We start from the raw sequence: 16,438 nt of genomic DNA, 5'->3' as shown, positions 1-16,438 counted from the left end.
TGAGAGGTTGATGATATTGACACGTTGTCCAGCATGCATATTGCACAAACAGATAATGGTGCATGCATGCATCCGATATGGAGAGAAAAAACGCACATCCTCGAGGATATTTATGAATTTTGTCATTAGTATTCAGTATTATAGATTTTTTTTTTTTTTTATTCTTATTCATTCTGTTCACAAGTTCAGAAACCACTACCCGTTAGTGAACAGCAGGTGGTGCTGCAACAGTCTTAGAGGTTATTTACTGAACAGTATTTATAAATACAATTACTGTTATTTCTTTTCTTTTTCTTTTTTTTTTTTAAAGTAGAGGTATTATGTACTACTGTTTGTGGGACATACAGTAGTAAATATAATGGTAGACAAGTGTAATTTCTTTCTCTTACCTGTGCTTTTGGTCACTCCTAAGGGAACCATTTTTTCCATGCCAATGGTCACATCACCCTAAGGGAATCCTGGGTTGGAAGTTGGGTGTCTGAAGTTTCAAACTTCACCAAACTTGTTTTTTGTTTTTAATGTCTATATAGTTTTTATTCATTTGTACTCGTTTGTTATTTTAATACACCAAGTTAAACTAGATGAAAATGTTACTTTAGCAACTAGCTGAAATATATATATATATTTCACATATACACATTTCAAGTAATAAAACTATTTTTTTAGTTAACTTAAATAATAACCCTCTATTTAAGAAATATATTGTATTTATAGATAAACAGTTTATTACTATTATAAATCAATGAGATAGACAAATGCAAAGTGTTTGGAAATGTGGATGAAAATAAAGTAATGCCACATCACAATTTTTATTTTTCAAACATTTTTAATTTTAAACCACAATTTAAAAAAAAAAAAAAAAAAAAGTCAAAGAAAGTATATTTAATAAATTGCACAAATATTACTACTGTGACCTAAGCACCAACAAGTTAATAGAGAAAAAAAAATTCATAATTAATAATATCAGAGTATAGAGAGAATAGTACAAAAAATTATGTTACCAGAACTAAAAACAAAAACACTTATTTTAACAACATACAACACAAAACATAATGAAGAAGGTAACAAGTGTTGAAGTGGAGTGAATACTGGTCCCACACAGAATTAAAATCTTATTTGGACAAAGAATTTCCCATTAGTAAGGCCGGTCTCTGCGGTCATGCCTGTGATCCCCCCTGAAAAACACATAACAGAGGCACTGAAATACATTTGTCACTTCTGAATAGTGAATATTGAAAATCAGTTTTCTACCGGTTAACATTTTGACATGTGCAACAGCTGTAAATCGTTGAAACATTCACCTTGAGTCCATCTTGCCGGGTCCGAATCCTCCCCGGTCACCTCCCCTCCCTCCCCTGAAGCCCCCTCGATCACCACCACGACCACGGAAACCACCTCGATCGAAACCGCCTCTGCCCCGGTCTCCACCAAAACCACCTACAAAAATAGGTACATTTAAGCAGCAATCCACTATCCCAGGTCAGATAGGTCAGATGCTACCACAAAAATCTTGTTAATTTTCACAGGAAAGTTCCTCTTTACCTCCTACCGGTGACATTCCTCCTCCACTTCCTTCCGGTTTGGGAGCCTTGCACTGATTGCACTCATTTCGCCATGAGAAGTTCAAATTACCGCATGTTCTGTATACGCACAAGAGAAAATTTGTCAGGTCAAGTGAAATTTCTTTATATAGCACCTTTCTCAATGCAAACCAGCCTTCCACAAAATCATGGACCTTAATGTTTATAACATCTTAACATCTTCATGCCTTATAGTCGCATTTAGCATACTTGGGACATACTTTTATATCCAACTTTATAAGAGCTGTATGATGACATTTACATTTTGTTACAAAATAATCTGCTAAAAGTAAGTGCAGACCAACACTTACGGATTTGAACATTTCCAATCTCCTGCTCTTTGCTGGCCACCACTGCTACCACCACCACCACTGCCACCACCGCCATTGTTGCCTGGGAAGCCACCACCACCTCTGCCTCCTCCAAATCCCCCACGGCCCATTGGCCCTGCAAAAGAGAGAAAACCCATGTCAGGAAAACTAAACAGAGACTAAAAGAGGAGATAACTTAAAATACCAGAGACTTAATCTCGCCTCCTCGACCACGACCACCTCTCATGCCGCCGCCACCACCGCCGCGTCCAAATTCAGCTCTGCGAGTGGCGAAGGACACCTTGATTGGATTTCCATTAAAATCTTTACCTGAGAAGAAAAGATGAACGTGACATAAACAGACGTCCAAGAACATTTTTTTGGAAGGCAGGCACTCGTGTGGTCTCTTTCAACATACCATCAAACCAATCGATGGCTGCTTTTGCTGAAGGGGGGTCATCAAAGGAAACAGTAGCCTCCCCTTTAAGCTTCCCTGTCTCTCTGTCTGTATAAAGATTTATCATGGGCAATCCTGTCTTCTTATTGATCTGTGTGAGAAAAGATATTAGGACAATAAGAACTATGTGAAGATAACTGCTGCACAATAGCAGTTTTTTCTCCTTGCTTTTCCACCTTGATAATGCCGATCTGTTTGAAGAAGTCTGCAACTGAGTCCACAGTATAGTTGTCTCCAAGACCTTGCACAAAGATGGTGTTGTTGTCAGAGTTATCCGGCTCCTGCACTGTAAAAAAATCAGAAATTTATAATCGGGCTTAAAAATCATCTAATAATCTAAGTAGTTGCCAAAGTAGTTGCCATATACTTACTATTGGGCCCACCAGCTCCATGATCCCTGGGCCCTTTGAAGTGAAAGGAACTGTTATTAATATAACACAAGTACACAAACACACGATATCCAAACACTTTTATAACTCATTCTTAATCCTTTGACTTTTCTTTATGGGGTCATATACATAAATTATAATTTATGCTCCAGATACAGAAAACAGAATCTGATGGTAGCAGCATATTTGACTAAATGAGAGTACCAAGCACCAACCAACACTATCTGGACATTGTTTCTTATCAACACAACTCGTTTTCAAAATTGACAAAACTGGCCAACATTTAAATAAGTCCAAGGACTCAAGTGGGAGATTCTTTACTCCCATACCGGTAGCTGTAGCTTGATTTATCCTCATTAGCAAACCGAAATACATGTCAGACAACTCCATGTACTGGCTTTTATATCACAAATCTCTCCTTTTCTGGAAAGCTGTAAACCATGCAATAACCATCTAATGCAAAACCATCTGATCATACTTTTACAGTCTGCTTTGCAAAAGTCTGCATTGGGTCTTTTTGTTGTTGTTGGGTTGTTGTCATCTCATTGGTTGTATGTATTTGGTCAACTTTAAAACATGCATAGCTAATAAGGACAACTTTTAACTGAATACCACTTTGCAACCAGTCACGTATCGTTCACCCTTTTTATTGAGAACTCAGTAAACTCCATTAGCACTGAACACCACAGCAATCTGTGACATTACGACCCCTTACATCAATGACAAAATGTTTGTAGGCCATGTGATAAGGTTCTCATTCTCCATCCCACAAAAGCGGATTTCCAAACAGCTAAAATGTCAGACAATCGGTCATGTCATTGCTTTTTGTCTAAAGACGTTGGATTTTCCCAGGAAAAGAAACCATTTTCAACTTTTATACAACCGCAAGTAATTTGGATAACCATTAGAATAGTTACCAACACCACTGATGTTTTAAAGAGATTACGATGATCAATGATGAACCACAATTTGGCACATTTTACCAGTCTACTCAAAAGAATAATATTGAAACCCAAATTGTTCACTTTCAGTATTAGGACATATGACCATGACTCCCTGTATTACACAGACGTTCCTCAACCCCAAAGTGTAACAGGCTTTAAGATCACCTTTAAGTTCACAATTCATCATCTTCGGAAAATATTCCTTCCACATGAAACTCAATTTTTACTGGATCTGGCTAGCCAGATGAGTAAGTCTCAACCCCTTGTTATACCTGTAGATGCCATTTGAGGTAGTTACCAGTTAGAAACAGTGTGGTGAACACGAGCATGTTGGTTTCCTGACATGTTCAAACAATTATGAACATGGTATTCATATTTCAAACTGTGATACGTTGTGAATATGATGTGTAATTTTAACTCCGTCCATCTCCAGGCTTCCATTCCTTTTTTTTTTTAAATAACTTTTTCATGTACTTTTTTGTGTGTAGAATGATTCCATCAGGACCTTCATCAGACCAGAACAACCCTAAAAACACCTGACACAAATGGATTTGAACAACCTCCAGAATCCAGCTGTTTGCCACTTGAATCCTTTTGAAAAGCAAAAGTGCTCAGAGTATAAGAAAAAAAAAAAAAAAAAAAAGTCCCACCACATGGAATCTTCACGGTAAATTCCAATGACATTTTTTAAAAATGGACCAAAAATGAAAACCAGGAATCGGTACAGAAATTTTGGATTTAAGTTTGATGAATATTTTAAATGTTCAACATTCTCCCAGAGATTTGGAGACATGCTGTCCCACCCTGTACAGCTGATAAAGGTATGTGCTTAACACTTTTACTGTCCAACCACTACGAATCAATACTGCCACAATAGGTGCAAGCACTGAAGATGAAGTCCTTTTGACCACAACTGACTTTATTGCACATCAGCTAAACCAGGTCATGGGATTGATTCCCAGGAGGCACATACTGGATGAACAAAAATATTAACCTTGAATGCATTGTTAGTTGTTTTTTGATTAAAGAGTGTGACAAATGCATAAATGTAAAAAAAAAAAAAAAAAATTAAAAAAAATAAATTAAAATAAAAAGATCCATTTGGAGTCGTATGCTTTTGGACTATCAGATATACCAGCCCAAACTAACACATCAACAACCATTTTTTTCTCTGTTTCAGAGTCTCCTCAATATATTCTACTTAATTTCAAATTCCAGAACTCCAATTCCAGTGATCGACTGTGAAAACCATCTGAAATCACGTAAAAAAAAAAAAAAAAAAAATCTTATTTTAAACTGAAAATTACTCAATTACTTCTCATTTGTGTAGTGACACTAATAAGAGAAGGTATTTGTTGAAACGTTGCACTTACAGGGATAATTCACCAAAAAATTTAAATTCTCTAATGTCTTCGATTGTGTTCCACAGAGGACCAAGTCATTTAGATTTGGAATAACATGAGATGACAGAATTTTCATTTTTTGGCGAACAATCCCTTTAAGGTCTTTTACTACAACGGCTTACATATGACTTTGTGTTTCTACCTTAACCATGCAGAATGAGTAATCCGTTGCTAAATATAATATTAAATGTATAAGCGCAGTTGTTTACCACTTATCTTTACCACACATACCACGTGGTTATCGCATTAATTTCAGTGTTTTCTTTTAAAAATATAATGCAGATTTCTTTTGTGATATGATCAGACACCCACTCCTCCCTCTTAGACCAGGCTCTCTTTAAACCCCTGAAGTTCCTTGTTTGAAGAGTTTGTCACTTACCACCAAACTTATTGAATCCTCCACGATCGCCCATTCTGACGGAGAAGGAGAGAGAAGCGAGACGAATTGAAGGTTGATGAGGGTGGTGCCCCATTTCACTCTTGAGGCTGGAAAGGCCCCACCCATCTCCATCATCCTTTCTACAAGTTCCGCATTGCCCCTTTTCTTTTCTGCTCCCTCTCACTAGGTTCATCATTCCTCATAACCCATAAGGGAATTTTGGAAACCCATTAGATATTCCTTCCCCAAGTCATGCAGGCCCTCTATCATAACCATTTGGCCTATTTTGCTCAAAAGAATTACCATATATCTTTTACCATGCAGCTTTGCAGTGCATCTGTGAACTCAATCATTCTTTCACCAAATCAATTTTCTTTTATCAGATCGAAGGTACAACTTTAGCCCAGGACCTTCACCCATTATATAGCAAACAGTATCCATGTTATGTTACTTTGGACAGAAACTGCATACACTGCATTCAGTTTTACATTTAAATTAATAGACATAACTGATGTGACCAGTCTCCCCCTTTTGGATTAATCCAGCAGTTCCATACAGTTTTACGATCCTTTTAAGATCTGAAAGGATCTTTAAACCTTTATTATTATTATTATTATTATTTATAGTCACACATTCCTCATTTATTCTTTACTAATCTTCACTTCCCCAGTTGTCTAGAGCCTGTGTTTCTGTTTTATCTTCTTCAAAAGGAAAAGCCTAAATCGCTGAACCTTGTAGAAAACAGCCTAGGAGGAGATTTGAAGATTCATTAAAGCATTGCAACACACAATAATCCTGTAGGAGAGGATGGAGAAGGTTTAGAGAACAGGTGAGATCACAGCCAGATGGGTTTTATCATCTGCTGCTTCAAATAATTATATTAATGTAACATTTTAACCTTAACCTGCTCATAATAGTGTTTATAATTTTGGGGGGTTTGTGAAAGACTGTATGTTCTTGAAACTACGGATGCACCGATACTTTATTTTTTTGGCTGATACCTGTGATGTGCTCAAATGTTCAAGCACATTTGAAATGTAGATTTGAGGGTTGAATGTTGAACTGTTAATTTCACTAAAAATAACAAATACACAGCTGATCACCAGGACATCTGGGGGGAAAAATGGAGCAGAAGCAGAGACAAGCAAGAGTTTTAGCACTCTCTCACTCATGTCCTCACTTTCAAGTAGCATTTTCCCCCATTAAAACATCCGACTGAATGAATCCACTCCAATGAGTCAAACACCTCAACATTACTAGTGAAATTATAGAAAATTCTAAGAAAGCATCAATACAGTCATTTACAATATGCTGCATGTTAATGTTTTTTTAACGGTATCAGAACATTTTAACATTGTATCCAACCCGAATACTAGTATCGGTGCATCCCTACTTAAAACTACTTGCAAACTAAAACATAAGGGCATTACTGATTAAATGAGAAATCAAAATGAAAACGATGTACTATACTAACACTATATGTAAACAAAATGTCAATAAAACCTAAAAATACAATGACTCCTGGTCACAATGTGCAATGTGAACGTGTGAAGGAAAATATGTGATGTGATGCACTCCCATAGACAACTAGTAAAATGATTGACTTATTGCCACAGGACAGGACACATCCAAACCCATATTTTTTGTTTTGTTTTGTTTTTCACTGGTAAGTCAACGATTAACAGATTCTTATTAAAAAAAATAAAATAAAAAAAAACACCTGGTCATTCATTGCAACTTCTGATTAGTTTTTGTTTAATTTTATGTGAACCTTTGGCTGGTTCCATCTTGTGAAGGGTGTAGAAATGGAAATATTCAGCGCACTGAAACCAGCGTAACATCATGCATCATTTTAGGTAAATACATGAATATGAGGATCACCAATAAATCATACACCAGGCCATTCTGGCACCTAATTGGACAAATTTTCTGTGTTCAGTTTCACTTATTGTCCATAATACTGTTTTAAGTAGACCGTACTTTACTTTACACCCTAAATCAAAACACTTTATCTGTAGTTAACCGAGGTCTAGGCCAGCATTTACTTTCAGCCCAGCCAGACGATATGGTGTTACACCTTTGGCTCTATTTTAACCTTTTACCTGAAGGTGTTACTTTTTCCCTAAATGACACACTGATGCATACATGTGGACTTTATGTGGTGAAGGAGATGGAAGAAGTGCATGACATGAATGTTTGCTTACCCCATTCCTCCTCTGCCACGAGGTCCTCCACGACCACCTCTGTCAAACCCACCCGCTCCTCGACCTCCAAAGCCACCTCCACCTCCGCGGCCACGTCCACCTCTTCCATCCTGGCTATATCCACCATCCTGACCACCATAGGCTCTTCCTCCTCCTCCACCACCACCGCTCAGTGGTGGGGAATCCTGGTTGTAACCTAGAATTGAAATACAATACATTGAAATGGAGATACATTACATGTCTACCTTAAACATTAAAGCCTTGCATTGTATTCGCTCTTTGATATAACTTTTTGAGTTGAGATTAGAGATGCACCGATACTAAATTTCTCCACTGATACCGACAGTGATTTCTGCAGATGCCGATAATGATACAGATAGATCAGGGGTTCTGCCTTTTATACCTTCCTTTAAATTAATGATAATTTCATTATAATTAATAATTATATTTTTAATTATTATATTTTGAAAGAAATGCAAATAAAAAAAAAAAAACTTTATTCTCTCCATTTCATCAACTTGTTTCAGAGTAACTGGTATTAGTTATAAACAAACACATAAAGATTAAATTAATATTTCTTAACTTTCTGAATGTTATTAATTCATATAATTACTATTAATATTGAACATCAAACTGGTTTCTTAGCATTTTCTTTACACAAAGCCCAAATGCAGTGCATTTTCCTGGCCTCTTTTCATTGACAGGATATATCGGATATATCGAGATGTGTGACATGTTGATACCATATAGGTTATTGACCAGCATTAGGACCTGTTTATACCCGGTCACTTCACTACATGAATTTTGCCAAGATTTTTGCCCCGATTTACAGCCTGGATGGGTCTACGCTAGTTGCCGAAAGTCAGAGCTGGTCTGCAGATTTGAGTTGACAAGATCTCACAGAAAATCACGTAGTGTATGATGGGCACAGACTCAGATTTTCTAGTTTCAGACTAAGATTTCAACCAGCCCTGGTTTTCTCTGTAAACATTTACAAAGTCGGCAAGTGAATGATGCCTAGTGTTTTAAAATATGTTAAAAGTTGTGTAGTGTATTCCAGCCGTAACGCACACTAAAAGTAATAACACGGTTAAATGTAATCTTTAGAAAATTTCAAAATGAATATCCATTTCTCATACTCTATATTATAATGTTGTGATGCCTAAGTTCACTGGTAACATGATTTTTTGTTTGATTATTAATGTAGACAAAAAAGGTATAGAATTGTAATATTTCTTTGGGAATTTCTAATAGGTTTTTTAGAATTTGATTTAACAGTCAATAAGGTCTGTGGTTACAATTACTTGTTTTGTTCTACAACATAAACAACTGAAACATGAATATTCAGGCCATTGCACTTTTAAAAATGCAAGTTGCTAACAAGTTTCTATAGAAAATGCCAATTCTCTAGTTTTAGAACTAGAGACTGAACAGCTCTATTTTCTATTACCCATATCGCTTTATAGCGAATCAAATCAAACTTCTATATGATGACTTGCTGAATAAATCTCTCAAGCTCACCTCCCTGTCCGTACTGATTTTGTTGCCCATAGTTTTGAGGCGGAGGTGAGCTGTAGTTGGGAGATTGGTTGTAAGGCCCTCCTCCATGCTGAGAGGACTGGTGTTGGCCCCCGCTACTCCCGTATCCACTGCTCTGTCCTCCACTGCTCCCATATCCTCCAGACTGACCCCCATTACCACCGTAACCACCCCCACCCTGCTGCTGTTGCTGCTGACCGTAGCCAGAAGACTGGGAGCTGCTGCCATAGTTACTGAAACACAAAATATGTTTTCCAAATTCTAATCAATAATGCCACATTCTGGACATTAAAAAAAAAACCCATTTTGCACAAGCAATACCTTTGCTAAAACTAGATTTTAGACACACTAACAAAGATTCACCACTGAAATCTCACCCAGAGGCAGATGAAGTAGAAGACTGATGCTGGTTATAGCCTGAGTACGAAGACGGCTGGTTGTAGCCTCCACTTTGAGCTGGTGGAGGCTGGCTGCTGTTATTGTAGCCTCCAGAGCTGTATGACTGACTGGACTGATTATAGCCCTGAGAGGGGGGCTGAGACCCATATCCTCCTTAAAAAAAAAAAAAAAAAAAAAAAAGAAAAAGTCGACGTGAAACAGTCTATTCTTGCCTATTGTGACAAATCCGAGTGAAATGGGTTCCTGATCAAGAAAAAAAAAAAAAAAGGGCGGGACTTGATTTTGGCCATCGGAATTGATTGGATCATTGTGGTTTGCTACTGCTGTGATCTCATGTGAGTGACAGGTTGACCCGCCATTGTGCCAGTAAACATTAGTATTGCCAAGTTTTCCCGCGGAATTGGGTTACTTTTACACAACATTGCCGTGGGTTGTAGAGACCCCCACGGAACAGGATTTTTACCGCCCAAAACGCGATTTTTACCGGGGATACGATTGGGCTATTTTTAGCCGTGATTGGATGGGTTTAAATAGCAATTGGGACAGTTTTGTTACGCAAAGCTGGCAACCCTGAATCATCAGAGAGGAGAACTTGTTGCAAGAGGGAGGGGAAGTTATTTTGATGAAAGAATATGAGGGCACATGAAAAAAAATTATGATGTGAATGGAAAAAGCATTTATATTAAATATTGCAATATTCCATAAAAAAAGAACATTGGTCATTTTGATTTCATGTTGACGTTAACTAAATGGACCTATTCACAGCATTTGCAGTGTAATACCTGACTGGGACTGTCCATAATTGGAGCCATATCCACTCTGATTATAAGGAGCAGAGCTGCTCTCTGAGTTTTGGCTGTATCCTCCTAAGCTCTGCTGGCTGTAGTTTTGGCCAGGGGGTTGACTGTAACTCTGGTTGGACTGTCCTCCATAACCACCATAACTGGGAACACCACAATGAATTCATTATTTTAATGATAAATGTAAGAAATCGTTCAATATTATCATAACACTTTGGAAATGATGCACTGAACTTACCCATGGCTTGAGGTTTGAGCATAATCTAAAGGGAAAAGACAACGTACATTATACATGGTGTTTTTTTTGTTTTGTTTTTTGGTGACTGGCAAAATCACAGATCTGCATTTGAGCAAAAGTCTGCATTGGCTTTGGGAAACAGAGTACTAGTCTGGAGATAGTTCACCCAAAAAAGAACATGTCATTATTTCACCTCATGTCGTTCAAAGGATATATGAGCTATTTTTGTGGAACAATTTTTTTTTTTTTTTTTTTTTTTAAGATATTTTGAGAAATTTCTTTCTTTTTTTGTCAATTCACTGAAAGTCACTGCATGGTGAACCAACTGTTTGATTAACAACATTCTTCTTTGATGTTCACAGAAGAAAGTCAGCCATACAGGTTTGGAACAACATGTAGTCGAGTAAATGATTACCTAAAAATGAAAATTGTGTTATCTAACTATACAACTAGACAAGCTCCCGTTTTAATAAATGAGCCGCTTCGCTCACACAATTCTGCAATCGTAATGGGGGTGTTACAGTTTTTCGCGTTGCTACCATTGTATAAGCAGTGTATGAGATGTAGAGGATGCCAAATAATTAATCTCTTAAACCGTTAATTACTGAAACTGAATATAAGACGAGAAAAAAAAACTCAGTATGGGCTAGGAGAAAATATAGGTCAGGTGAAAATATAGGTCAGTAGAACAAACCAGCTCAAATTGAAAGAGCTTCCAACAAAATGGCGGATGCCGACATGTTCTTCATTTCGCCTTTTCTCAAATAATATATAAATGCACCAAATGGGTCCATCGCTTCTATAACATGTCCATTACATAACCTCGCCATTTGCGAGTGACCAATAAAGATGACTTTGGGAAAATTATGCACTAGATGCAACGTTTCGGCAAAACCTAACGGCTATAATAAAAGCCAAATAATAAAAATAGCCGAAAAAATAATAATACTTTGACTATCTTACCATTTGACGCCATGATAGCGTTTTAAATCCTTTTAGCAGCTGATGCAGAAGACCAATTTGAGCAGACTTGCAGCCACCTTTGGTTACCAATATCAACTGCGCAACTGTGCGGACACTGACGCTGTTGTGTCGTGTCGATTTGAGCCTGCAGGCGGCGCGCACCGGTGACGCTACCATCCATTCATCTTTTTGATGTTTACAAAATATTTAGACTAGAGTAAACACATACAGTTTAAAACTAGACAAAGTATTCTTTGATTTTTTTTTTTTTTTTTTGTATTTTCTTCAAATCAAAAGCATCTTTAGTTATAGTGAGTCTTAAGTGTAATGTACTATAAAAAAAATCAAGATCAAATCGCTTTACAATGACTAATGACAATGTTTAGTGCATATCATAAATAAATAAATAAAAACCTCAAGAAAAAGGAAAACACAGGTGACATACTAATTTAATATAAATTCTAAAATAACACTGATATTGAATGCATGAGTGAAAGCAGTAATTGTAATGTGCAATAATATGCCTTATGCAGTCAAATCAATTTGATTTTTCATTACAAATATTCAGAACAAGAAATACAAAATCATATTGAATTTATCCTATAAATTAGGATATTGGCATTTTAAAGTGTTTTGAGGTCTTGGTGACATTACTGCAGTCGCATTAAAAGATATCTAATACACAATAACAACAGTATATAACAACTATATCTGTGCTTAGGCAGGATCAGATGACCAGATCACTCCGTCATAAAAACATGTCACATATTACATCATTTAAAATCATTTGCAACACCTCTGAAGCTTTGCATTCAATTTTTGCACCACAACAGCATTCAAAACATAGCAAATCAATGCCACACAGACAAAACTGGTGGTGTTTCAAAATTTAACTTGTACATTAGATCTATTTAACAAAAGAGTACTAACACAATAGAGAGGCCTAGAACCAGAGGTGTTTGACTTTCACTCCTCCAAGCATGACCAAAAAATTGAGCTTCTGGAACTGTGGTGCGGATGAGGCTCGCAAAGCTTGAGACTCTGGAGTAGATACCTGGCCGGTTCTTCTGAGCACACCCAAGTCCAAAACTCACAACTCCTGCCTGAATCCACGTCCCATTGCCAACAGGACAAACCAGAGGCCCTCCAGAGTCCCCCTGAAAGAGAAAAATTAGGTTATTTACATGGTAGGATAGTCAGGGTACTAGCAGTATAATAGTAATAACATACCTGACAGGAATCCTTGCCTCCCTCCATATATCCAGCACAGATCATGTCTGATAGGACGTCAACTGTTATTAAATCAGATGACAAAATCTGATACATTGATTGGCAGGAAGACTGGTTGATAATGGGCACTTGCACTTCCCGTAGCGCCCCAAGTCCAGTGAGGGAGACTATTTGAAAGGAAAGACAGGAAAACCAATTCACAAAATGCAAAATGTCCAAAACATTATTAAACTAACATAACATGCAATGGGAATAGAAGTGTAATATCTATAATGCTTTGTCTAGACATTTTTTGTCAGGCTGCTATATCATACATATATTTGTTACTGACACAAAGTCTTGTCTCTTATCTATCATTTCTGTGTCAAATCATTTTTATCTTTTGCATACAGCAGCGGTGACAGTTACATGAACATGCCTGCAAAGTGTCAACACTGATGTGTTGTGGAATGTGTGCAAAAGATTGCTATTACAAATCTGGGTCAAAGATGTTGTGGGTCAATTTGACAGTTCAGCATGAAGTAAATGTGCCATTCACTTTTTCTCCTTTCCCACTCACATATTCTGGTTAAAGGGTTAGTTCACCCAAAAATGAAAATTCTGTCATTAATTACTCACCCTCATGTCGTTCTACACCCGTAAGACCTTCGTTCATCTTCAGAACACAAATTAAGATATTTTTGATGAAATCCGATGGCTCAGTGAGGCCTCTTTTGCCAGCAAGAAAATTAACACTTTCAAATGCACAGAAAGCTACTAAAGACGTATTTAAAACAGTTCATGTGACTACAGTGGTTCAACCTTAATGTTATGAAGCGACGAGAATACTTTTTGTGTGCCAAAATACAAAATAATTACTTTATTCAACAATATCTAGTGATGGGCGATTTCAAAAGTGGTTTAGAGCGTGTATCAAACTGACAAAGTCACGTGATTTCAGTAAAGGAGGCTGAACCACTGATTCGAAACAAAAGATTCGTAAAGCTTCGAAGCTTCATGAGTGTTTTGAAATCGTCCATCACTAGATATTGTTGAATAAAGTCATTATTTTGTTGTTTTGGCACACAAAAAGTATTCTTGTCGCTTCATAACATTAAGGTTGAACCACTGTAGTCACATGGACTGTTTTAAATACATCTTTAGTAGCTTTCTGTGCATTTGAAAGTGTAAATTATCTTGCTGGCAAAAGAGGCCTCACTGAGCCTTCGGATTTTATTAAAAATATCTTAATTTGTGTTCTGAAGATGAACGAAGGTCTTACGGGTGTGGAACGACATGAGGGTGAGTAATTAATGACAGAATTTTCATTTTTGGGTGAACTAACACTTTAACTCAATGCTACTGCATATTTTAACAATAAAGCCATTATCACATATGTCCATGATTGCTTCTAACTTACTTCCCCTTGTCTACTGTAACTACCACTATTAAAATGGTAAGAAATCCAGCTGTCCCTCCCAAGGAAACATCACATAGAGAAAACCTTTGCCATGAGTTTAAAGAGTAAAACCTCTGTTATTTGCTGTGGTTCCCCCTTATTTCCTTGATGATGCACTTACCGCCCTCTTGAGTGTGTCCCCAGCCCGTAACGTAGCATAAGGTTCCACTGTTGAACTGGAAGCCAGCAAATGGTAGACACACAGGCTGAATCCTGTCTGACCACGTGACCGGAGAGCGCAGCTGCACTAAGGCTACATCTCTGCCCTCCTGAGGGCTTGAGTATCCTTCTGGAACAACCACTCGCTGCACCTGACTGACCATCTCAAACTGGTTATAGCCATTAAGCAGATGGCGTCCCATGTACAGGCGGTATGAAGACACTTCTGAGGGGCTGAGGGTAGGAGGGTTAAAGGGATAGTTCACCCAAAAATGAAAATTCTGTCATCATTTACTCACCCTCAAGTTGTTCCATAGTAGGAAAAAAATAGTATGGTAGTCAAAGGGGGGCGAGATATGCTTGGTTACAAACATTCTTCCAAATATTTCCTTTGTGTTCAGCAGAACAAAGAAATTTATACAGGTTTGGAACAACTTGAGGGTGAGTAAATGTTGACAGAATTTTCATTTTTGGGTGAACTATCTCTTTAACTTCTCTATAATCAACACCGACATTGATAATATGATAATACTTACTTAGGAAAGCAGTGTGCAGCAGAGAGGACCCAATTTTTTGCAATTATGGATCCACCACAAACATGGCCATTGGCTCCCATCTGAATGTCCACTTGCCATGGCCACGCCCCTGCTGATGCTTCAACTCCTCCCACAATGCGTTTCCCTAGCGGAGGCCTGCTGCACACTTACGTGAACAGGTCAGAGGAGATTTAGTGTACATACACAGTAGAGGTTTTCTTACCAGATCACACCTGCCCTACAACACCCCTAGAGTATCATTACATCTTCTCACCATATTAATGAGGAGCTACACAAACAGGAGCATGAGACATGAGGTGTGAGTGAAAGCTGTTGTGGGTAAGGTTACAAACTTAAAAAGAAGGAGGAGAAAGTTTATTAGGGTCAATGATGTGATGCTCATTTTTTCATCCATATCTGTTAAGCTATTCAAAACTGCATACAATTTTCTTCTGAATTCAAAGTCATTGTGATATGTAATGTGAAGAAAAAAAAAAAAAAAAGATTTTGTGGTGCTAGCAAAGCTCAAGGTCATGAGTTTGATTCCTAAGAACTGATAAAATGTGCTCCTTAAATACAGTGTAAGTCATTTTGGAAAAAAAACATCTGCCAAATGCATAACGTAAATGAAAAATTTGCATTTTTTATTATTAATTTTAAAATGTTTAAATTTAATAATAAGCAACAAATCCATTTGTTTTAAAATGTTATTATAGAAAATGTGCCACTGTGACATGCAGGAAGGACAATTTTGTGGCCATGCGACAAGAAAACAGTAAAACTAAAAGACCCATATAGACCCACAAGATCATGATTTATAATATATATATTTGGCTTTTACTAGAAAGTTATGCTTTGTTCAAAATCAAATGGATAGCCTTTATTTAATAGCCTACTTAATTCGGATAATTTTCTTCATATCTTTTTTAAAATCAGTATAAACATTTTCAATTCGTATGAATTGAAATTGTTACATTTAAAATAGATTTCTCTATCATCTCAGACATACTAATCTGTCACTGACAAATAAACTGAAAAATAATTACCTTGTGCCACACACATTGACGGACCTGTGTTTTGTAGGACACAGAATGACAAATTATGAATTTAATGAATGCAGTGAATCAAACAGTTTTAGTAATAGACCATTATTACACCCTAATAAGACTTACCTGTTACCATCAAGACAAGGAGCAGCTGCAGGCATGTATCAGTCATTCTGTTCACTTGGCTGAGTATCTGTAAATAATGTCAGTATTTTAAAGAATAAACTAGGCTATAATTTTTCGCTTGGAGTGACCCTTGGGCTCTAATTCAACAAGAAACAATCAACATTATTGTCAATAACTGAGTCCAAAAACTTACTTGTAATGTCAAAGGTCCTTTACCCAAAGGGGATATCCGAGGGTCGGATAAAACGCTCGAACAGAAATGGCAATGAACACAGTTTATTTTTAGGGCAAAAAGAA

At 37.1% G+C, this 16,438-nt stretch overlaps 2 protein-coding genes across 4 annotated transcripts; both read right to left on the bottom strand.

The window, feature by feature from the left end:
- Nucleotides 1-983: 983 nt before the first annotated feature.
- On the bottom strand, nucleotides 984-11,754 carry fus (FUS RNA binding protein). 3 transcript variants are annotated; one of them, XM_051885493.1, is made up of 15 exons: nucleotides 11,607-11,754; nucleotides 10,644-10,668; nucleotides 10,388-10,548; nucleotides 9,584-9,758; nucleotides 9,189-9,439; nucleotides 7,668-7,863; nucleotides 5,464-5,498; nucleotides 2,720-2,752; nucleotides 2,525-2,634; nucleotides 2,310-2,439; nucleotides 2,114-2,221; nucleotides 1,892-2,027; nucleotides 1,543-1,640; nucleotides 1,302-1,437; nucleotides 984-1,175 (listed from the first exon to the last, which is right to left on the bottom strand). In XM_051885493.1, exons 1-15 carry the CDS (start codon nucleotides 11,617-11,619, stop codon nucleotides 1,136-1,138), a joined length of 1,647 nt encoding a protein of 548 aa, XP_051741453.1. In that variant the 5' UTR covers nucleotides 11,620-11,754; the 3' UTR covers nucleotides 984-1,135. The 3 variants fall into 3 exon arrangements, with proteins under 3 accessions (XP_051741453.1, XP_051741454.1, XP_051741455.1); XM_051885494.1 differs by having other exon boundaries at nucleotides 2,132-2,221; XM_051885495.1 differs by lacking the exons at nucleotides 9,189-9,439; nucleotides 9,584-9,758.
- A 49-nt stretch (nucleotides 11,755-11,803) lies between these two features.
- si:dkey-16l2.17 (serine protease 33) lies at nucleotides 11,804-16,306 on the bottom strand. Its single transcript, XM_051885509.1, has 6 exons — nucleotides 16,142-16,306; nucleotides 16,016-16,039; nucleotides 14,970-15,135; nucleotides 14,396-14,667; nucleotides 12,837-13,003; nucleotides 11,804-12,763 (listed from the first exon to the last, which is right to left on the bottom strand). The coding sequence occupies exons 1-6, from the start codon at nucleotides 16,185-16,187 to the stop codon at nucleotides 12,518-12,520; spliced, it is 921 nt and encodes a 306-aa protein (XP_051741469.1). The 5' UTR covers nucleotides 16,188-16,306; the 3' UTR covers nucleotides 11,804-12,517.
- Nucleotides 16,307-16,438: the final 132 nt, after the last annotated feature.

This window comes from Ctenopharyngodon idella, chromosome 3, assembly GCF_019924925.1.
Source record: "Ctenopharyngodon idella isolate HZGC_01 chromosome 3, HZGC01, whole genome shotgun sequence".
NCBI classification, from domain to species: domain Eukaryota; kingdom Metazoa; phylum Chordata; class Actinopteri; order Cypriniformes; family Xenocyprididae; genus Ctenopharyngodon; species Ctenopharyngodon idella.
This window is presented reverse-complemented; position numbering and strand designations above follow the sequence as displayed.